Source organism: Carcharodon carcharias, chromosome 19, assembly GCF_017639515.1.
Source record: "Carcharodon carcharias isolate sCarCar2 chromosome 19, sCarCar2.pri, whole genome shotgun sequence".
NCBI classification, from domain to species: Eukaryota; Metazoa; Chordata; class Chondrichthyes; order Lamniformes; family Lamnidae; genus Carcharodon; species Carcharodon carcharias.
In genome coordinates, this window is record NC_054485.1 from 61,420,259 (window position 1) to 61,445,594 (window position 25,336).

At 47.8% G+C, this 25,336-nt stretch overlaps 1 protein-coding gene across 1 annotated transcript in view; it reads right to left on the reverse strand.

The window, feature by feature from the left end:
• The window catches only part of tinagl1 (tubulointerstitial nephritis antigen-like 1), a 200,386-nt gene that overhangs the window by 49,719 nt on the left and 125,331 nt on the right, over nt 1–25,336 (reverse strand). Inside the window, exon 10 of the mRNA XM_041212103.1 lies at nt 23,610–23,733. Coding sequence (XP_041068037.1) covers nt 23,610–23,733 — 124 coding nt within the window. The remainder of the gene's footprint in view (nt 1–23,609; nt 23,734–25,336) is intronic.

Below are 25,336 nucleotides of genomic sequence, written 5' to 3' on the forward strand. Positions count from 1 at the left end.
ACACTTTACCTTGTCAGTCATGCGCGACACTTTACCCTGTCAATCACGAACTACACATAACCCTGTCACTCACTCGCTACTCTTAACCTGTGACTCACCCACTACACTTTCCCCCTCATTCACCAACTACATTTTACCCGGTCACTCACCCGCTATACTTCACTCTGTCACTCACCCACTACATTTACGCCGTCACTCACCCATTACCCTATACCCAGTAACTCACCCGTTACACTTTACCCTGGCACTCAACCACTACACTATACCCAGTCATTCACCCACTATACTTTACCCCGTCACTCACCTGCTACACTTTACCCAGTCACTCACCAAATACATTTACCCTGTCATTCAACCCCTACACTTTACCCCGTCCTCACCTGATACATTTTACCCCGTCACTCACCAACTACACTTTACCCAGTAACTCACCTGCTATACTTTACCCTGGCACTCAACCACTACACTATACTCAGTCATTCACCCGCTACACTTTACACCGTCACTCACCCGCTACGCTTTAGCAATGTCACTCACCAACTACATTTTACCCTGTCACTCACCAACTATACTTTACCCTGTCCCTCACCAACTACACTTTACCCTGTCACTCACCAACTATACTTTACCATGTCACTCTCCCACGACACTTTACCCCATCACTCACCGTCTACACTTCACACTGTCATTCACCAACTACACTTCACATCGTCATTCACCCACTACACTTTACCCCGTCACTCATCCACTCCACATTTCACAGAGTCAAATATCTGCTACAATTTACCCTGTTACTCACCAACTACACTTTACCCTGTCACTCACTCGCTACACTTTCCCCTGTCACTCACTTGCTACTCTTTACCGTGCCACTCACCAACTACACTTTACCCTGTCACTCACTCGCTACACTTTACCATGTCACTCACCAACTACATTTCACATCATCATTTACCCACTACACTTTACCCCATCACTCATCCATTACACTTTAACCCCTCACTCAACTCGCTACATTTTACCCCGTGATTCACCCACTACACCTTACCCCATCAGTCACCCATTAGACTTTACACTATCACTCACCCACTACACTTTACCCCGTCACTCACCAACGACACTTTACCACATCACTCACTCACTACATTTTGCCCTGTCATTCACTCAATACACTTTATCCTGACATTCACCAACTAAGGTTAACCCTGTCACTCACTCACTACACTTTACCCCGTCACACACCCGCTACACTTTACCCCGTCACTCACCCGCTACTCTTTACCCTGTCACTCACCTGCTACACGTTACCCCATCACTCACCCGCTACACTTTACCCCGTCACTCAACCACTACACTTTACCCTGTCACTCATCAGTTACACTTTACCGTGTAAGTCAGCCACTACACTTTACCCAGTCACTCACCCGCTACACTTTGCCCTGTCAGTCACCCACTACACCTTAGCCTAACTCTCACCAGATACACTTTACCCCGGCACTCACAAACTGCACTTCACCGTCACTAACCAACAACGCTTTACCCAGTCACTCACCCGCTACATTTTACCCTGTCACTCGCCCACTATACTTTACCCTGTCAGTCACCCACTACACTTTACCCTGTCACTCATCAAGTACACTTTAGCCCGTCACTCACCGTCTACACTTCACACCGACATTCACCAACTACACTTCCCATCGACATTCACTCACTACACAATACCCCGTCACTCATCCACTACACATTTCACAGAGTCAAATACGCACTACGCTTTACCCTGTCACTCACCCACCACACTTCACACTGTCACTCACCAACTACACTTTACTCCTCACTCAACAACAATACTTTACCCTGTCACTCACTCACTACAATTTACCCTGTCACTCACCCACTACACTTTCCTCCTCAATCAACAAAAACACTTTACCCTGTCACTCATCCACTACACTTTCCTCCTCACTCAACAACAACACTTTACCCTGTCACTCACTCACTACACTTTACCCTGTCATTCACCCACTACACTTTCCTCCTCACTCAACAACAACACTTTACTCTGTCACTCACTCACTACACTTTACCCTGTCACTCACCCACTACACTTTCCTCCTCACTCAACAAATACACTTTACCCTGTCACTCACCCACTACACTTTGCCCTGTCAGTCGCCCACTACACCTTAGCCTAACTCTCACCAGATACACTTTAGCCCAGCACTCACAAACTGCACTTCACCGTCACTAACCAACAACACTTTACCCAGTCACTCGCCCGCTACACTTTACCCTGTCACTTGCCCACTACACTTTACTACTCACTCAACAACAACACTTTACCCTGTCACTCACTCACTACACTTTACCCCGTCACTCACCCACTACACTTTACCCCTTCTCTCACCCGCTACAAATTACCCCATCACTCACCCGCTACACTTTCCCTGTTACTCATCAAGTACACTTTAGCCTGTCACTCACCGTCTACACTTCACACCGACATTCACCAACTACACTTCCCATCGACATTCACCCACTACACATTACCCCGTCACTCATCCACTACACATTTCACAGAGTCAAATACGCACTACGCTTTACCCTGTCACTCACCCACTACACTTTCCTCCTCACTCAACAAAAACACTTTACCCTGTCACTCATCCACTACACTTTCCTCCTTACTCAACAACAACACTTTACTCTGTCACTCACTCACTACACTTTACCCTGTCACTCACCCACTACACTTTCCTCCTCACTCAACAACAATTCTGTACCCTGTCACTCACTCACTACACTTTACCCTGTCACTCACCCACTACACTTTGCCCTGTCAGTCGCCCACTACACCTTAGCCTAACTCTCACCAGATACGCTTTACCCCGGCACTCACAAACTGCACTTCACCGTCACTAACCAACAACACTTTACCCAGTCACTCGCCCGCTATACTTTACCCTGTCACTTGCCCACTACACTTTACTACTCACTCAACAACAACACTTTACCCTGTCACTCACTGACTACACTTTACCCTGTCACTCAACCACTACACTTTCCTCCTCACTCAACAACAACACTTCACCCTGTCACTCACTCACTACACTTTACCCTGTCACTCACCCACTACACTTTACCCCTTCTCTCACCCGCTACAATTTACCCCATCACTCACTCACTACACTTTCCCTGTTACTCATCCACTACACTTTACCCCGTCACCCACCCACTACACTTTACCCTGTCACTCGCCCACTATACTTTACCCTGTCATTCACCTGCTACACTTTACCCTGTCACTCGCCCACTATACTTTACCCTGTCAGTCGCCCTTTACACTTTATCCTGTCACTCAGCATGTACACTTTACCCTGTCAGTCACCCTTTACACTTTATCCTGTCACTCAATCACTACATTTTACCCTGTCACTCACTCACTACACTTCATCTTGTCACTCACCCATTGCACTCTACCCCGTCACTCACTCACTACACTTTATCCTGTCACTCACCTACTATACTTTACTCCTCACTCAACAACAACACTTTACCCTGTCACTCACCTACTACACTTTACCCCGTCACTCATCCACTACACTTTATCCTGTCACTCACTCACTACACTTTACTCCTCACTCAACAACAACACTTCACCCTGTCACTCACTCACTACACTTCACACCGTCACTCACCCACTACACTTTACCCTGTCAGTCACCGACTACATTTCACACCGTTATTCACCCACTACACTTTACCCCGTTACTCATCCACTACCCTATACCCTGTCACTCACCCATCACACGTTACAACGTCACTCACCAACTACACTTTACCCTGTCACTCATCAAGTACACTTTAGCCCGTCACTCACCGTCTACACTTCACACTGACATTCACCAACTACACTTCCCATCGACATTCACCCACTACACATTACCCCGTCACTCATCCACTACACATTTCACAGAGTCAAATACGCACTACGCTTTACCCTGTCACTCACTCACCACACTTCACACTGTCACTCACCAACTACACTTTACTCCTCACTCAACAACAATACTTTACCCTGTCACTCACTCACTACAATTTACCCTGTCACTCACCCACTACACTTTCCTCCTCACTCAACAAAAACACTTTACCCTGTCACTCATTCACTACACTTTCCTCCTCACTCAACAACAACACTTTACCCTGTCACTCACTCACTACACTTCACACCGTCACTCACCCACTACACTTTACCCTGTCAGTCACCGACTACATTTCACACCGTTATTCACCCACTACACTTTACCCCGTTACTCATCCACTACCCTATACCCTGTCACTCACCCATCACACGTTACAACGTCACTCACCAACTACACTTTACCCTGTCACTCATCAAGTACACTTTAGCCCGTCACTCACCGTCTACACTTCACACTGACATTCACCAACTACACTTCCCATCGACATTCACCCACTACACATTACCCCGTCACTCATCCACTACACATTTCACAGAGTCAAATACGCACTACGCTTTACCCTGTCACTCACTCACCACACTTCACACTGTCACTCACCAACTACACTTTACTCCTCACTCAACAACAATACTTTACCCTGTCACTCACTCACTACACTTTACCCTGTCACTCACCCACTACACTTTCCTCCTCACTCAACAAATACACTTTACCCTGTCACTCATCCACTACACTTTCCTCCTCACTCAACAACAACACTTTACCCTGTCACTCACCCGCTACACTTTGCCCTGTCAGTCGCCCACTACACCTTAGCCTAACTCTCACCAGATACACTTTACCCCGGCACTCACAAACTGCACTTCACCGTCACTAACCAACAACACTTTACTCAGTCACTCATCCGCTACACTTTACCCTGTCACTTGCCCACTACACTTTGCTACTCACTCAACAACAACACTTTACCCTGTCACTCACTGACTACACTTTACCCTGTCACTCAACCACTACACTTTCCTCCTCACTCAACAACAACACTTTACCCTGTCACTCACTCACTACACTTTACCCCGTCACTCACACACTACACTTTACCCCTTCTCTCACCCGCTACAATTTACCCCATCACTCACCCGCTACACTTTACCCCATCACTCACCCGCTACACTTTATCCCGTCACTCACTCACTACACTTTCCCTGTTACTCATCCACTACACTTTACCCCGTCACCCACCCACTACACTTTACCCTGTCACTCGCCCACTATACTTTACCCTGTCACTTACCAACTACACTTTACCCTGTCCCTCACCCACTGCACCCCGATACTCACCCGCTACATTTCACACCATCATTCACCCACTATACTTTACCCCATTACTCGTCCACTACACTATTCCCTGTCACCCACCCGCCACACGCTATAATGTCACTCACCCACTACACTTTGCCCTGTCAGTCACCCACTACACCTTAGCCTAACTCTCACCAGATACACTTTACCCCGGCACTCATAAACTACACTTCACCGTCACTAACCAACAACGCTTTACCCAGTCACTCACCCGCTACACTTTACCCTGTCACTCGCCCACTATACTTTACCCTGTCAGTCGCCCACTACACTTTACCCTGTCACTCAGCCGCTTCTTTTTATCCTGTCGTTCACTTGCTACACTTTACCCTGTCACTCGCCCACTACACCTTACCCTGTCAGTCGCCCTTTACACTTTATCCTGTCACTCAGCAACTACATTTTTCCCTGTCACTCACTCACTACACTTCATCCTGTCACTCACCCATTGCATTCTACCCCGTCACTCACTCACTACACTTTATCCTGTCACTCACCTACTACACTTTACTCCTCACTCAACAACACTTTACCCTGTCACTCACCTACTACACTTTACCCCGTCACACACCCACTACACTTTACCCCTTCACTCACCCGCTACACTTTACCCCGTCACTTATCCACTACACTTTATCCTGTCACTCACTCACTGCACTTTACTCATTACTCAACAACAACACTTTACCCTGTCACTCACTCACTACACTTCACACCGTCACTCACCCGCTACACTTTACCCTGTCAGTCACCGACTACATTTCATCCTGTCGTTCACCTGCTACACTTTACCCTGTCACTCAGCAACTACACTTTACCCCGTTACTCACTCATTACATTTTACCCTGCCACTCACTCACTACACTTTATTCTGTCACTCAGCTACTACACTTTACCCCGTCACTCACCCGCTACACTTTACCCCATCACTCAACCGCTACACTTTACCCGGTCACTCACCCGCTACACTTTATCCCGTCACTCACCCACTACACTTTACATCGTCACTCACCCGCTACATTTACCCTGTCACTCACTCACCACACTTTACCCCGTCACTCCCTCGCTGCACTTTACCCTGTCACTCATCTGCTACACTTTACCTCTTCACTCAACTACTACACTTTACCCTGTCACTCACCCACTACACTTTACCCTGTCAGTCACCCACTACACATTACCTGTCACTCAGCAGCTTCACTTTATCCTGTTGTTCACCTGCTACACTTTACCCTGTATCTCGCCCACTACACTTTACCCTATCAGTCACCCTTTACACTTTATGCTGTCACTCAGCAACTGCACTTTACCCCGTCACTCACTCACTACACTTCACCCTGTCACTCAACCATTGCACTTTACCCCGTCACCCACCCACTACACTCTACCCTGTCATCCACCCACTACACTTTACCCTGTCACTCATCCACTACACTCTACCCTGTCACCCACCAACTACACTTTACCTCTTCACTCATCCACTACACTCTACCCTGTCACCCACCCACTACACTTTACCCTGTCACTCTCCCACTACGCTTTACCCCGTCACTCACCAACTACATTTCACACTGTCATTCACCCACTACACTTTACCCCGTTACTCATCCACTACACTTTACCCTGTCACTAACCCGTTACACTTAATCCCGTAACTCACTCACTACACTTTACTCCATTATTCAACCAGTACACTTTACTCTGTCACTCAGATGCTACACTTTACCCAGTCAATCACCAACTACACTTTAGCCTGTCACTCACCAGCTACATTTTACTCCGTCACTCACCCACTACACATTACCGTGTCACTCATCAACTACACTTTACCCCGTCACTCCTGTGCTACACTTTACCCCGTCACTCAACTGCTACACTTTACCCCTTCACTCACCCACTACACTTTACCCTGTCAGTCGCCCATTACACTTTATCCTGTCACTCAGCAACTACACTTTACCCCGTCACTCACTCACTACACTTCACTCTGTCACTCAACCATTGCACTTTACCCCGTCACTCACCCATTACACTTTATCCTGTTACTCATCAACTAAAATTAAAATTTCACTCACTCACTACACATTACCCCGTCACTCACCCACTACACTTTACCCCGTCACTCAACAACACTTACCCTGTCACTCACTCACTACACTTTACCCCGTCACTCACTGACTACATTTCACACCATCATTCACCACCTACACTTCACACCATCATTCACCCACTACACTTTACCCCGTCACTCACCCGCTACACTATTCCCCATCACTTACCCGCCACACGTTACAACGTCACTCACCCACTACACTTTGCCCTGTCAGTCACCCACTACACCTTAGCCTAACTCTCACCAGATACACTTTACCCCGGCACTCATAAACTACACTTCACCGTCACTAACCAACAATGCTTTACCCAGTCACTCACCCGCTACACTTTACCCTGTCACACTTTACGCTGTCACTCATCAGCTACACTTTACCGTGTAAGTCAGCCACTACACTTTACCCAGTCACTCACCCGCTACACTTTGCCCTGTCAGTCGCCCACTACACCTTAGCCTAACTCTCAACCCCGTCACTTACCCGCTACACTTACCCTGTCACTCACTCACTACACTTTACCCCGTCAATCCCGCGCTACACTTTACCCTGTCACTCATCTGCTACACTTTACCTCTTCACTCAACCACTACACTTTACCCTGTCACTCACCCACTACACTTTACCCTGTCACTCACCCACTACACTTTACCCTGTCACTCACGCACCACACTTTACCCCGTCACTCACCAATGACACTTTACCCCATGACTCACCCGCTACACTTTACCCCGGCACTCACTCACTACACTTTACCCCATGACTCACCCACTACACTTTACCCCGTCACTCACCAAATACACTTTACCCCGTCACTCACTCGCTTCACTTTACCCTGTCACTCACCCGCTACATTTCACCCTGTCACTCACTCACTACACTTCACCCTGTCACTCACTCACTTCACTTTACCTCGTCGCTCAGCAACTACACTTTACCCCATGACTCACCCGCTACACTTTACCCCGGCACTCACTCACTACACTTTACCCCATGACTCACCCACTACACTTTACCCTGTCACTCACTCGCTACATTTCACCCCGTCACTCACCCACTGCACTTTACCCCGTCACTCACCAACGACACTTTACCCCATCACACACTCACTACATTTTACCCTGTCATTCACTCACTACACCTTATCCTGTCACTCACCAATTAAAGTTTACCCTGTTACTCACTCACTACACCACCACCGTTACTGACCAACTACACTTTACCCCGTCACTCAGCAACTACACTTTAGCCCATTATTCACCCACTACACTTCACCCCATCACTCACTCACTACATCTTACCCTGTCATTCACTCACTACACTTGATCCTGTCACTCACCAATTAAAGTTAAACCTGTTACTCACTCACTAGACGTTACCCCGTCACTCACCCACTACACTTACCCTGTCACTCACTCACTACTGTTTACCCTGTCACTCACCAGCTACACTTTACCCTGTGACTCAACCACTACACTTTACCCTGTTACTCACCTGCTACACTTTGCCCAGTCAGTCACCCACTACACCGTAGCCTGTCAGTTACCCACTATACTTTAGCCTGTCACTCACCAATTACACTTTACCCTGTCAGTCACCCACTACACATTTGCCTGTCCCTCATCCACTACACTTTACACTGTCAGTCACCCACTACACTTTACTGTGTCACTCATCAACTACACTTTACCCCGTCACTCACTCACTACACTTCACCCAGTCACTCACCAACACTTTACCCCGTCCCTCAGCAACAACACTTTACCCCGTCACACACTCGCTACACTTTACTCCGTCACTCACTCGCTACACTTTACCCCGTCACTCACCAAATACACTTTACCCTGTCACTCACCAAATACACTTTACCCTGTCACTCACCAACTACACTTTACCCCATTATTCACCCACTACACTTCACCCTGTCACTCACCAACTACACTTTCCCCTGTCACTCACTCGCTACACTTTATCCTGTCACTCACCCGCTACACTTTACTCTGTCACTCACTCGCTACACGTTATCCTGTCCATCACCAACTACACTTCACCCCGTCCTTCACCAACTACACTCTTCGCCATCACTCACCTGCTATGCTTTACCCTGTCACTCACCCAATACACTTACCCTGTCACTTACTCACTACACTTTACCCCGTCACTCACCAGCTACACTTACCTGTCACTTACTCACTACTCTTCACCCTGTCACTAATCAGCTACAATTACCCTGACACATGCCCACTACACTTTACCCTGTCAGTCACCCACTTCACTTTGCGCTGTCACTCACCAGCTACATTTTACCGCTTCACTCACCCACTACACTTTACCCTGTCAGTCGCCCATTACACTTTATCCTGTAACTCAGCAACTACACTTTACCCCGTCACACACTCATTACACTTCACCCTGTCACTCAACCATTGCACTTAACCCCGTCACTCACCCACTACACTTTATCCTGTCACTCACCAACTAAAGTTAACCCTTTCACTCACTCGCTACACGTTACCCCATGACTCACCCACTACACTTTACCCCGTTACTCATACACTACACATTACCCTGTCACCCACCCACTACACTTTACCCTGTCACTTACCAACTACACTTTACCCTGTCTCTCACCAACTACACTTTACCCTGTCACTCACCAACTACACTTTACCCTGTCACTCACCCACTACACTTTACCCCGTCACTCAACAAAAACACTTACCCTGTCACTCACTCACTACACTTTAGCCCGACACTCACCGACTACATTTCACACCGTCATTCACCCACTACACTTTACACAGTCACTCACCAACTACACTTTACCCTGTCACTCACCCGCTACAATTTACCCTTTCACTCACTCACTACACTTTACACCGTGACTCACCACTCACCCCGTCACTCAAAAGCAACACTTTATCCCGTCACTCACCGACTATACTTCACACCGTCACTCACCCACTACACTTTACCCTGTCACTCACCTAATTTACTTTACCCCATCACTCACTCACTATACTTTACCCTGTCACTCAATCGCTACTCTCACCCTATCACTCACCCACTACACTTTACCCCTTCTCTCACACGCTACAATTTATCCCGTCACTCACCCGCTACACTTTACCCCGTCACTCATCTGCTACACTTTACACCGTCACTCACCCGCGATACTTTACCCCGTCAATCACCCGCTACACCTTACCCCGTCAATCATCCGCTACACCTTACCCTGTCACTCACCCGCTACACTTTACCCCGTCACTCACCCGCTACACTTTACACCATCATTCACCTGCTACACTTTACACCGTCACTCACCTGCTACACTTTACACCGTCACTCACCTGCTACACTTTACACCGTTGCTCACCTGCTACACTTTACCCAGTCACTCAACCACTACACTTTACACCGTCACTCAACCGCTACACTTTACCGTGTCACTCACCTGCTACACTTACTCTGTCACTCACTAACTACCCTTTACCCTGTCCCTCACCCACTACACTTACCCTGTAACTGACTCATTACTCTTTACCCTGTCAATCACCAGCTACACTTTACCCTGTCACTCAACTAGCACACTCTAGCCTGTCACTCATCAGCTACACTTTGCCCTGTCAGTCACCCACTACACCTTAGCCTATCTCTCACCAGCTACACTTTACCCCGTCACTCACACACTACACTTCACCGTCACTAACCAACAACACTTTACCCAGTCACTCACCCGCTACACTTTACCCCTTCACTCACCCACTACACTTTAACCTGTTACTCAGCAGCTTCACTTTATCCTGTCGTTCACCTGCTACACTTTACCCTGTTGCTCGCTTACTACACTTTACCCTGTCAGTCGCCCATTACACTTTAGCCTGTCACTCAGCAACTACACTTTACCCTGTCACACACTCACTACACTTCATCCTGTCATTCAACCATTGCACTTTACCCCGTCACTCACCCACTACACTTTATCCTGTCACTCACCAACTAAAAGTAACCCTTTCACTCACTCGCTACACGTTACCCCATGACTCACCCACTACATTTACCCCGTCACTCATCCACTACAATTTACCCTGTCACCCACCCACTACATTTACCCTGTCACTCACCCACTACACTTTACCCTGTCACTCACCCACTACACTTTACCCCGTCACTCAACAAATAACTTACCCTGTCACTCATTCACTACACTTTACCCCGTCACTCACCGACTACATTTCACACCATTATTCACCACCTACACGTCACACCGTCATTCACCCACTACACGTTACCCTGTTACTCATCCACTACACTTTACCCTGTCACTCACCCGCCACACTTTACCCCATCACTCACCAATGACACTTTACCCCATCACTCACCTGCTACACTGTACCCTGTCACTCACCCACTACACTTAACCATTCACTCACTCACTACTCTTTACCCTGTCACTCACCAGCTACACTTTACCCCGTGACTCAATCACTCCAATTTACCCTGTTACTCACCTGCTACACTTCACACCGTCATTCACCAGTTACACTTTACCCCGTTACTCACTCACTACACTTCACTCTGTCATTCAACCATTGCACTTTACCCCGTCACTCTCCCAAAACACTTTATCCAGTCACTCACCAACTAAAATTAACCCTTTCACTCACTCGCTACACGTTACCCCGTGACTCACCACTACATTTTACCCCGTCCCTCATCCTCTACAATTTACCCTGTCAGTCGCCCACTACACTTTACTGTGTCACTCATCAACTACACTTTGCCCCATCACTCACTCACTACACTTTACCCCGTCGCTCAGCAACTACACTTTACCTCATCACTCACCCGCTACACTTTACCCTGGCACTCACTCACTACACTTTACCCCATCACTCACCCACTACACTTTACCCCGTCACTCACCAAATACACTTTACCCCGTCACTCACTCACTTCACTTTACCCTGTCACTCACCCGCTACATTTCACCCCGTCACTCACCCACTACACTTTGCCCTGTCACACACCAACTACAATTTACTCCGTCACTCACCTATGCACTTCACCCCATCACTCACCAACTACACTTTACCCCGCCACTCACCAACTACACTTTACCCCGCCACTCACCAACTACTCTTTCCTCAGTCACTCATCCAATACGCTTTACCCCATTACTCACCCACTTCATTTCACCTCATCACTCACTCGCTACACTTTACCCCGTCACTCACTCACTACACGTTATGCTGTCACTCACTCGCTACACTTTATCCTGTCACTCACCAACAACACTTCACCCGGTCACTCATCAACTACACTTTATCCTGTCACTCACCCACTACACTTTGCTCTTTCACTCACCCGCTACACTTTACCCTGTCAGTCGCCCGCTACACTTTATCCTGTCACTCAGCAACTAAACTTTACCCTGTCACTCACTCACAACACTTTACCCTGTCTCTCACTCACTACTCTTTACCCTGTCACTCATTCACAATACTTTACCCTATCTCTCACTCACTACACTTTACCCTGTCACTCACCCACTACACTTTACCCCGTCACTCAACAAATAACTTACCCTGTCACTCATTCACTACACTTTACCCCGTCACTCACCGACTACATTTCACACCATTATTCACCACCTACACGTCACACCGTCATTCACCCACTACACTTTACCCTGTTACTCATCCACTACACTTTACCCTGTCACTCACCCGCCACACTTTACCCCATCACTCACCAATGACACTTTACCCCATCACTCACCTGCTACACTGTACCCTGTCACTCACCCACTACACTTAACCATTCACTCACTCACTACTCTTTACCCTGTCACTCACCAGCTACACTTTACCCCGTGACTCAATCACTCCAATTTACCCTGTTACTCACCTGCTACACTTCACACCGTCATTCACCAGTTACACTTTACCCCGTTACTCACTCACTACACTTCACTCTGTCATTCAACCATTGAACTTTACCCCGTCACTCTCCCACTACACTTTATCCAGTCACTCACCAACTAAAATTAACCCTTTCACTCACTCGCTACACGTTACCCCGTGACTCACCACTACATTTTATCCCGTCCCTCATCCTCTACAATTTACCCTGTCAGTCGCCCACTACACTTTACTATGTCACTCATCAACTACACTTTGCCCCATCACTCACTCACTACACTTTACCCCGTCGCTCAGCAACTACACTTTACCTCATCACTCACCCGCTACACTTTACCCTGGCACTCACTCACTACACTTTACCCCATGACTCACCCACTACACTTTACCCCGTCACTCACCAAATACACTTTAACCCGTCACTCACTCGCTTCACTTTACCCTGTCAGTCACCCGCTACATTTCACCCCGTCACTCACCAAATACACTTTACCCTGTCACTCACTCGCTTCACTTTACCCTGTCACTCACCCGCTACATTTCACCCCGTCACTCACCCACTACGCTTTGCCCTGTCACACACCAACTACAATTTACTCCGTCACTCACCTATACACTTCACCCCATCACTCACCAACTACACTTTACCCCGCCACTCACCAACTACACTTTACCCCGCCACTCACCAACTACTAAACTTTACCCTGTCACTCACTCACAACGCTTTACCCTGTCTCTCACTCACTACTCTTTACCCTGTCACTCATTCACAATACTTTACCCTATCTCTCACTCACTACACTTTACCCTGTCACTCACCCACTACACTTTACCCCGTCACTCAACAAATAACTTACCCTGTCACTCATTCACTACACTTTACCCCGTCACTCACCGACTACATTTCACACCATTATTCACCCGCTACATTTCACCCCGTCACTCACCAAATACACTTTACCCCGTCACTCACTCGCTTCACTTTACCCTGTCACTCACCCGCTACATTTCACCCCGTCACTCACCCACTGCACTTTACCCCGTCACTCACCAACGACACTTTACCCCATCACTCACTCACTACATTTTACCCTATCATTCACTCGCTACACTTTACCCCGTCACTCACTCGCTACACGTTATCCTGTCACTCACCCGCTACATTTTACCCCATCTCTCACCAACTACACTTCACCGGGACTCATCAACAACACTTTACCCCATCACTCTCGTGCTACAATTTACCCTGTCACTCACCCACTACACTCTGCACTTTCTCTCACCCGCTATACTTTACCCTGTCAGTCGCCCGCTACACTTTACCCTGTCACTCACTCACAACACTTTACCCTGTCTCTCACTCACTACTGTTTACCCTGTCACTCACTCACACTTTACCCTGTCTCTCACTCACTACTCTTTACCCTGTTACTCACTCACAACACTTTACCCGGTCTCTCACTCCCTACACTTTACCCTGTCACTCAACCGCTATACTTCACCCCATCACTCAACCACTACACTTTACCCTGTCACACACCAACTACAATTTACTCCGTCACTCACCTATACACTTCACCCCATCACTCACCAACTACACTTTACACCGCCACTCACCAACTACTCTTTCCTCAGTCACTCATCTAATACGCTTTACCCCATTACTCACCCACGACACTTCACTTCGTCACTCACTCGCTACACTTTACCCCGTCACTCACTCGCTACACGTTATGCTTTCACTCACTCGCTACATTTTATCCTGTCACTCACCAACAACACTTCACCCAGTCACTCATCAACTACACTTTACCCTGTCACTCACCCACTACACTTTGCACTTTCACTCACCCGCTACACTTTACCCTATCAGTCGCCCGCTACACTTTACCCTGTCACTCAGCAACTAAACTTTACCCTGTCACTCACTCACAACACTTTACCCTGTCTCTCACTCACTACTCTTTACCCTGTCACTCATCAGCTATACCTAGCCTATCACTTAACCGCTATACTTCACCCCATCACTCAACCACTACACTTTACCCTGTCACACACCCAACTACAATTTACTCCGTCACTCACTTATACACTTCACCCCGTCACTCACCAACTACACTTTACCCCGTCACTCACCAACTACTCTTTACCCCATTACTCACGCACTACACTTCACCCCATCACTCACTCGATACACTTTACCCCGTCACTCACTTGCTACACATTATCCTGTCACTCACCCGCTACACTTTACCCCATCTCTCACTAACTACACTTCACCGGGACTCACCAACAACACTTTACCCCATCACACTCCTGTACAATTTACCCTGTCACTCACCCACTACGCTTTGCACTTTCACTCACCCGCTACACTTCACCCTGTCAGTCTCCCGCTACACTTTACTCCGTCACTCACTCGCTACACTTTATCCTGTCACTCACCCGCTACACTTTATTCCGTCACTCACTCGCTATACTTTATCCTGTCACTCACCAACAACACTTCACCCCGTCACTCACTCGCTACACTTTACCCCGTCACTCACTCGCTACACTTTATCCTGTCACTCACTCGCTACACTTTATCCTGTCACTCACCAACAACACTTCACCCCGTCACTCACCAACTACACTTTATCCCATCACTCACTTGCTACACCTTACCTTGTCACTCACCAATACACTTTTCGCCGTCACTCATCCGCTACACTTTACCCCGTCACTCATCCGCTACACTTTACCCCATCACTCACCCACTACACTTAGCTGTCGCTCATTCACTACTCTTTACCCCGTCACTCACCCACTACACTTTACCCAGTCAGTCGCCCACTACACTCTAGCCTGTTACTCACCCGCTACACTTTATCCTGTCACTCATCCGCTACACATTACCCCATCCTTCACTTTACCCCGTCACTTACCCACTACACTTTATCCTGACACTCACCAACTAAACTTTACCCTGTCACTCACCAACTAAACTTTACCCTGTCACTCAGCTACTACACTTTACCGCTTCACTCACCCACTACATTTCACACTGTCAATCACTCGCTACAATTTACCCCATCACTCACCCGCTACACTTTACCCTGTCACTCACCCGCTTCACTCACCCTATCACTCACCCACTGCACTTTAACCGGTCACACACCCGCTACACGTCAACCCATCACTCCCCTCTACACTTTACACCGTAACTCACCTACTACACTTTACCCCATCACTCACCCGCTACACTATACCCTGTCACTCACCTGTTATACCTTACCCCGTCACTCACCCGCTACACTTAACCCTGTCACTCAACCGCTACACTCACCCTATCACTCACCCACTGCACTTTAACCGGTCACATACCCGCTAAACCTAACCCGTCACTCACCTGCTACACTTTACACCGTAACTCACCTGCTACACTTTACCCCATCACTCACCCGCTACACTTTACCCTGTCATTCACCTGCTACTCTTTACCCCATGACTGACCCACTACACTTTACCCCATCACACACCTGTTATACCTTACCCCGTCACTCATCCGCTACACTTTACCCTGGCACTCACTCACTACACTTTACCCCATGACTCACCCACTACACTTTACCCCATCACTCACCAAATACACTTTACCCCGTCACTCACTCACTTCACTTTACCCTGTCAGTCACCCGCTACATTTCACCCCGTCACTCACCAAATACACTTTACCCCGTCACTCACTCGCTTCACTTTACCCTGTCACTCACCCGCTACATTTCACCCCGTCACTCACCCACTGCACTTTACCCCGTCACTCACCAACGACACTTTACCCCATCACTCACTCACTACATTTTACCCTATCATTCACTCGCTACACTTTACCCCGTCACTCACTCGCTACACGTTATCCTGTCACTCACCCGCTACATTTTACCCCATCTCTCACCAACTACACTTCACCGGGACTCATCAACAACACTTTACCCCATCACTCTCGTGCTACAATTTACCCTGTCACTCACCCACTACACTCTGCACTTTCTCTCACCCGCTATACTTTACCCTGTCAGTCGCCCGCTACACTTTACCCTGTCACTCACTCACAACACTTTACCCTGTCTCTCACTCACTACTGTTTACCCTGTCACTCACTCACACTTTACCCTGTCTCTCACTCACTACTCTTTACCCTGTTACTCACTCACAACACTTTACCCGGTCTCTCACTCCCTACACTTTACCCTGTCACTCAACCGCTATACTTCACCCCATCACTCAACCACTACACTTTACCCTGTCACACACCAACTACAATTTACTCCGTCACTCACCTATACACTTCACCCCATCACTCACCAACTACACTTTACACTGCCACTCACCAACTACTCTTTCCTCAGTCACTCATCCAATACGCTTTACCCCATTACTCACCCACGACACTTCACTTCGTCACTCACTCGCTACACTTTACCCCGTCACTCACTCGCTACACTTTATCCTGTCACTCACCAACAACACTTCACCCGGTCACTCATCAACTACACTTTACCCTGTCACTCACCCACTACACTTTGCACTTTCACTCACCCGCTACACTTTACCCTGTCAGTCGCCCGCTACACTTTACCCTGTCACTCAGCAACTAAACTTTACCCTGTCACTCACTCACAACACTTTACCCTGTCTCTCACTCACTACTCTTTACCCTGTCACTCATCAGCTATACCTAGCCTATCACTTAACCGCTATACTTCACCCCATCACTCAACCACTACACTTTACCCTGTCACACACCCAACTACAATTTACTCCGTCACTCACTTATACACTTCACCCCGTCACTCACCAACTACACTTTACCCCGTCACTCACCAACTACTCTTTACCCCATTACTCACGCACTACACTTCACCCCATCACTCACTCGATACACTTTACCCCGTCACTCACTCGCTACACATTATCCTGTCACTCACCCGCTACACTTTACCCCATCTCTCACTAACTACACTTCACCGGGACTCACCAACAACACTTTACCCCATCACACTCCTGTACAATTTACCCTGTCACTCACCCACTACGCTTTGCACTTTCACTCACCCGCTACACTTCACCCTGTCAGTCTCCCGCTACACTTTACTCCGTCACTCACTCGCTACACTTTATCCTGTCACTCACCCGCTACACTTTATTCCGTCACTCACTCGCTATACTTTATCCTGTCACTCACCAACAACACTTCACCCCGTCACTCACTCGCTACACTTTACCCCGTCACTCACTCGCTACACTTTATCCTGTCACTCACTCGCTACACTTTATCCTGTCACTCACCAACAACACTTCACCCCGTCACTCACCAACTACACTTTATCCCATCACTCACTTGCTACACCTTACCTTGTCACTCACCAATACACTTTTCGCCGTCACTCATCCGCTACACTTTACCCCGTCACTCATCCGCTACACTTTACCCCATCACTCACCCACTACACTTAGCTGTCGCTCATTCACTACTCTTTACCCCGTCACTCACCCACTACACTTTACCCAGTCAGTCGCCCACTACACTCTAGCCTGTTACTCACCCGCTACACTTTATCCTGTCACTCATCCGCTACACATTACCCCGTCCTTCACTTTACCCCGTCACTTACCCACTACACTTTATCCTGACACTCACCAACTAAACTTTACCCTGTCACTCACCAACTAAACTTTACCCTGTCACTCAGCTACTACACTTTACCGCTTCACTCACCCACTACATTTCACACTGTCAATCACTCGCTACAATTTACCCCATCACTCACCCGCTACACTTTACCCTGTCACTCACCCGCTACACTTTACCCTGTCACTCAATCGCTTCACTCACCCTATCACTCACCCACTGCACTTTAACCGGTCACACACCCGCTACACGTCAACCCGTCACTCCCCTCTACACTTTACACCGTAACTCACCTACTACACTTTACCCCATCACTCACCCGCTACACTTTACCCTGTCACTCACCTGTTATACCTTACCCCGTCACTCACCCGCTACACTTAACCCTGTCACTCAACCGCTACACTCACCCTATCACTCACCCACTGCACTTTAACCGGTCACATACCCGCTACACTTCACCCCGTCACTCACCTGCTACACTTGACCCTGTCACTCAATCGCTACACTCACGCAATCACTCACCCACTGCACTTTAACCGGTCACACACCCGCTAAACTTAACCCGTCACTCACCTGCTACAATTTACACCGTAACTCACCTGTTACACTTTACCCCATCACTCACCCGCTACACTTTACCCTGTCATTCACCTGCTACTCTTTACCCCATGACTGACCCACTACACTTTACCCCATCACACACCTGTTATACCTTACCCCGTCACTCACCCGCTACACTTTACCCTGGCACTCACTCACTACACTTTACCCCATGACTCACCCACTACACTTTACCCCATCACTCACCCACTACACTTCACCCTGTCACTCACCCACTACAATTCATCCTGTCACTCACTCACTACTCTTTACCCTGTCACTCATCCACTACACTTTACCCTGTCACTCACTCACTTCACTTTGCCCTCTTGCTTCCCCAGTACTCTTTACCCCATCACTCACCAGCTACACCTTACCCTGTCACTCACCCACAACACTTACCTGCCACTCACTCAGTACTCTTTATCCTGTCACTCATCAGCTACACTTACCCCGTTACTCACTCACTACTCTTCACCTTGTAACTCACCAGCTGCACCTACCCTGTCACTCACCCACTACACTTACCCTGTCACTCACTCACTGCTCTTTAGCCTGTCACTCACCAGCTACACTTTACCCCGTCACTCAACCACTACAATTTACCTGTCACTCACCCACTAAACTTACCCTGTCGCTCACTCACTACTCTTTACCCTGTAACTCACCAGCTACACCTACCCTGTCACTCACCCACTACACTTACCCTGTCGCTCACTCACTACTCTTTAGCCTGTCACTCACCCGCTACACTTTACCCAGTCAGTCACCCATTACGCTCTAGCCTGTTACTCATCAGCTACACTTTACCCTGTCAGTCACCCACTACATTTTACCCCATCACTCATCCACTCCACCTTTCCCTGTCAGTCGCCCACTACACTTTAACCTGTCACTCAACAACTACACTTTACCTTGTCAGTCACCAACTGCACTTTCGCCTTTCACTCACCAACAACACTTTACGCTGTCACTCTCCTGCTACAATTTACTCTGTCACTCACCCACTACATTTTGCACTTTCACTCACCCGCTACACTTTACCCTGTCAGTCGCCCGCTACACTTTACCTGTTACTCAGCAACTAAACTTTACCCTGTCACTCACTCACAACACTTTACCTTGTCTCTCACTCACTATTCTTTACCCTGTCACTCACTCACAATACTTTACCCTGTCTCTCACTCACTACTCTTTACCCTGTTGCTCATCAGCTACACTTACCCTGTCACCCAACCGCTATACTTCCCCCCATCACTCAACCACTACACTTCATCCTGTCACACACCAACTACAATTTACTCCGTCACTCACCAATACATTTCACCCCGTCACTCACCAACTACACTTTACCCTGTCACTCACCAACTACTCTTTACCCCATTACTCACCCACTACATTTCACCCCGTCACTCACTCGCTATGCTTTATCCTGTCACTTACTCACTACACGTTATCCTGTCACTCACCCGCTCCACTTTGCTCCGTCACACACCAATTACATTTTACCCCGTCACTCACCAACTACACTTTTTGCCGTCACACACCAATTACATTTTACCCCGTCACTCACCAACTACACTTTTTGCCGTCACACACCAACTACATTTTACCCCGTCACTCACCAACAACACTTCACCCCGTCACTCACCAACTACACTTTTCTCCGCCACTCACCCGCTACACTTTACCCTGTAATTGTCCTAACCCTTCCTCCTCTACTCTTTCTGTATCCAGGCAACAAGACAATGGACGGATTGGAAGTTGCACCATTGTTCGCTCGGACCTTGCACAGGACCTGCTCTCTGGTTTGTGTCGATAATGATTTGGAAGGGTCTGCACCAGATCATTCACTCAACAAGCCGGGCAGTGTCCACTGCAGGTGGGGAAATGGGCTCAGGAAAAGACACGGGCCAAGGTGGGATCTCTGCTCTGCTGAAGAGGAGACAGATGTGACTCCAGGGTCCGTGCCCTGAAAGGATTTAACAGTTGTTGAATGTATTAGACGGTCAGGCAGAGAGTTATGGCAGCAGGTCAGAGAATGGGTAGGGCTCAGTGCCAATCTATGTGATGATGTGGGGTAGTACCTCAACACTGTGTAACGTAACAGTGCTCACCTCAATAGCTGAGGCAGCTCAGTTCTCTCCAGGGGTTCGTGGCACCAGTAGTTGAATCTTTGATACAGGGGCCATGTAGACTCTGGGCTCCAGCATCTTCTTCACCTCAAGACAGAGAGATAAGAGGGCCTTCTGGCTTAGAGACCAACAGTCTGTTCTCCAGCAGACCAGTGGGTGTGTTGAGCCACAGCCCCTTGGAAGAGGCAGTCATGCAATGAGCATGGGGCATGTTACCACCCCCACCCCCACCATTATCTCACAATGACATCTGCACCCTTGCCACCCCCTGAACCAATATGTGCTCGGGTGCCATTAGCCACTGGCCTGGCAAGATGCTGCAGTCAGCCCCCCACGGGCTGAGCTCCTTCGTCTGGAACGCACTGCCTGAAAGGCTGGGAAATACTTAAAAAGAAAAGCTTTGCAGAGCTTTGGGGAAAGAGGAGGAGAGTGGGACTAACTTACTAGCTCAATCAAAGAGCCAGCAAAGCTCCAGTGGGCTGAATGGCTTCCTTCAATGTTTCTATGATTCTCAGTCACTGATCACAAGGATCTCAAGGCTCCAGATGGATTGAAATTCCTGACAGAATGATACATTTTCTGCCAGTTATGTGCTGTTGGAGTTTAGTCATGGTGAGGCCTCAGCAGCAGACACTCCAGAATAAACACTGAACAATCAGGTTTCACATCAGAGCTTTCCAATCAGCAGAGAGGAGATTGTCGTCTCATTAATCTGGTCTGCATTCAGATCCAGGCTCCTGGAAGCTCAGTGAGCCACCATAACCCCTCCATACTCTTTGTTGTAACAGGAGATGCTAATGTACACAATTTCTGTGGAATGGAATAATGCTATGACTTGCACACAGACAAAACAGCTCAATGTTGCAGGTCTCATTCATGCATTCAAAGGCAATGCTGTTCACATACAGCTGATAATATTTCAGCAGTGGACTGAATGACCAGGGGTTGGTGCTACAACATAATTCCATTACAAAAGATTTTGTTTTACATTAGCATCTACAGAGAATCATTATGCTCTCAGTTTTGCATTGTTTAATGTCTTTCACTCATTTTCAGATGTCTCCATGTTCCTCAATTGGAATTTTTCACTCTCCTGCCCTTTAGCCCTTCTAGCTGTTGTCCTGATTCATTGGAACATCACCAACTGATCACTCCTTACTTGCTGCACAGAGAGTGAGCAGGTGAAACGACCATGGGGGGCACAGCTGGATCTGATCCAACATTTCCAAAAGTAATTTTTCCTCTCCTTCTCTTACCTGGGGCTCGGATGTTGGTGGGCAGCCTGGGATTGGAAGCTGCCAAGCGTCTCACTGTTTAATGACCCATCCTACAAGACTCAATCTGAGGTCACGATAAAGGGCAAGCAAAGGTCACCAGACATCAGCAACCCACCTCCATTCAATCAGTGAAAACCACCTATCCATCTCTGAATCCCTTCTCCCACTGACATGTATCAAAGTTGCTCTGGAAACTATTTACACTCTTGTCTTCAACTGGCCACTTTGACCTGAATTCTCTACATATCACCCACCGAGCTTTAATCAACCTGTCCTGGCACTGTGAGGATGGGACAGCTTCAGTCTGATGCCCGTGTCACACTCTGGCCTATTGTATGCTCTGACTTCAATGGGTCGGGCTCTGACACAGTGCCTGACCAGATCCTCCCAGTTTCTCATCGAGAGGGTTGGTCTACAAATCCCCCACTGTCTTTAATTGATGATGTTGTGAGGCTGTTGTTTTCAATCCCTGTTAATTATCTATCATTCTCACTCTACCTGATTTCACTTTGTGTGGACCAATTTCCCACACTCATCATTCCTTACCCTGTGATTCTAACCGAGTGTGTCCCGTGCCCACGGAATTTGTCTGGTCTTTCAGCCATCACTGGTGTGTGTCTGTAAACTCCGCTTCTGTACACGAAGAAATCTTCATGGACCTCCATCAATGCTGTGTAAAGACATAGAAGCTCTGTCAGTATCATTCTACAATCACAGCATAACTTCACCATAACATCACCATAGCTCTCCACGAGTCCCAGTGTAATCTCGTTGAAACGTCATCAACTCCTTCTGTAAAGCCACCGTTGTTGCACCATAATCCCGTTGTAATCTCACAAACCTGTCTTAATCTCACCATAATCAAACTGTAGCTGCACTGTAATCTCTTTTTATCATTGTCCTACCATAGTCCTGTCATGATCCCACCATCAGCCCACCATGGCCCCACCATAACACTACCGCTCAATGTCAGTTAATGAAGCAATGACAAAGGTCAGTGCCTGGCTGTGTGCATCCTGTCAATGTTCATTCTGGGATGGGCCCTGGTGGGGCACATTATTCTCAGTTTCCTCATTTACACATTGACCCAAAATTTAACATCCATTTGCTGATAAATCTGTGATGCTAATGACACGACCTGAAATCTCAAATGGAAACATGCTTAATATCAGACACACTGCGACTACACAAGAGAATATTGTAAGTGATATCGGGGCTAAACCAGCCCTGTCCAACATAACATGGACAACTCAAGGAAAACCTCTTAAAATACCCCTAAAATTTCCCCCAAATCTAAAGGTACTGAAAACAAAAGGTAAAAGCATATCACAATGAAATATAAACTCCATCATGCAGCAATGATACATCATGATACCGGCCCTTGGGCAGAAGGAGGGTGGGATGTATGGAAGAATCATATAGTGAGGGGAGTAGGGAATATCAGAGAGTGTGAGTGTGGAATATAACAGAGTAACAGTGACGAGTGTGGGGTATATCAGAGAGTTACAGTGAGGGGTGTGGGGTATATAGGGTGTTAAAGTGAGGAGTGTTATGTTAGATAGCTACAGGGAACGGTGTGGTGTGTATCAGGGTGTTAAAGTGAGGGGTGTGGGATATCTCAGAATTTTACAATGAGGAGTGTGGGGTATATCAGAGGGTTACAGTGAGGAATGTGGGGTATATCAGAGTGTTACAGAGAGGGCTGTGGCGTATATCAGAGTGTAACAGAGAGGGGTGTTGGGTATATCAGAGTGTTACAGTGAGGGATGTGGGATATATCAGAGAGTTTCAGTGAGGAGTGTGGGGTATATCAGAGTGTTATAGTGAGGGATGTGGGGTATATCAGAGTGTGACAGAGAGGGGTGTCGGGTATATCAGAGTATTACAGTGAGGGGTGTGTGGTATATCAGAATGTTACAATGCGGGGTGTGGGGTATATGAGAGTGTTACAGAGTAGGGTGAGGTGTATATCAAAGTGTTACAGTGAGGGGTGTGGGGTTTATCAGATTGTTACAGAGAGGGGTGTGGGGTATATCAGAGTGTTACAGTGAGGGGTGTGGCGTATGTCAGAGTGTTGCAATGAGGAGTGAGCGGTATATCAGAGTGTTACAGTGAGGGGTGTTGTGTATATCAGAGTGTTACAGTCAGATGTGTGTGGTATATGAGAGTGTTACAGTATGGTGTGTGGGATATATCAGTGTATTACAGTGAGGGGTGTTATGTATATCAGAGTGTTACAGAGAGGAGTGTGGGGTATATCAGAGTGTTATAGT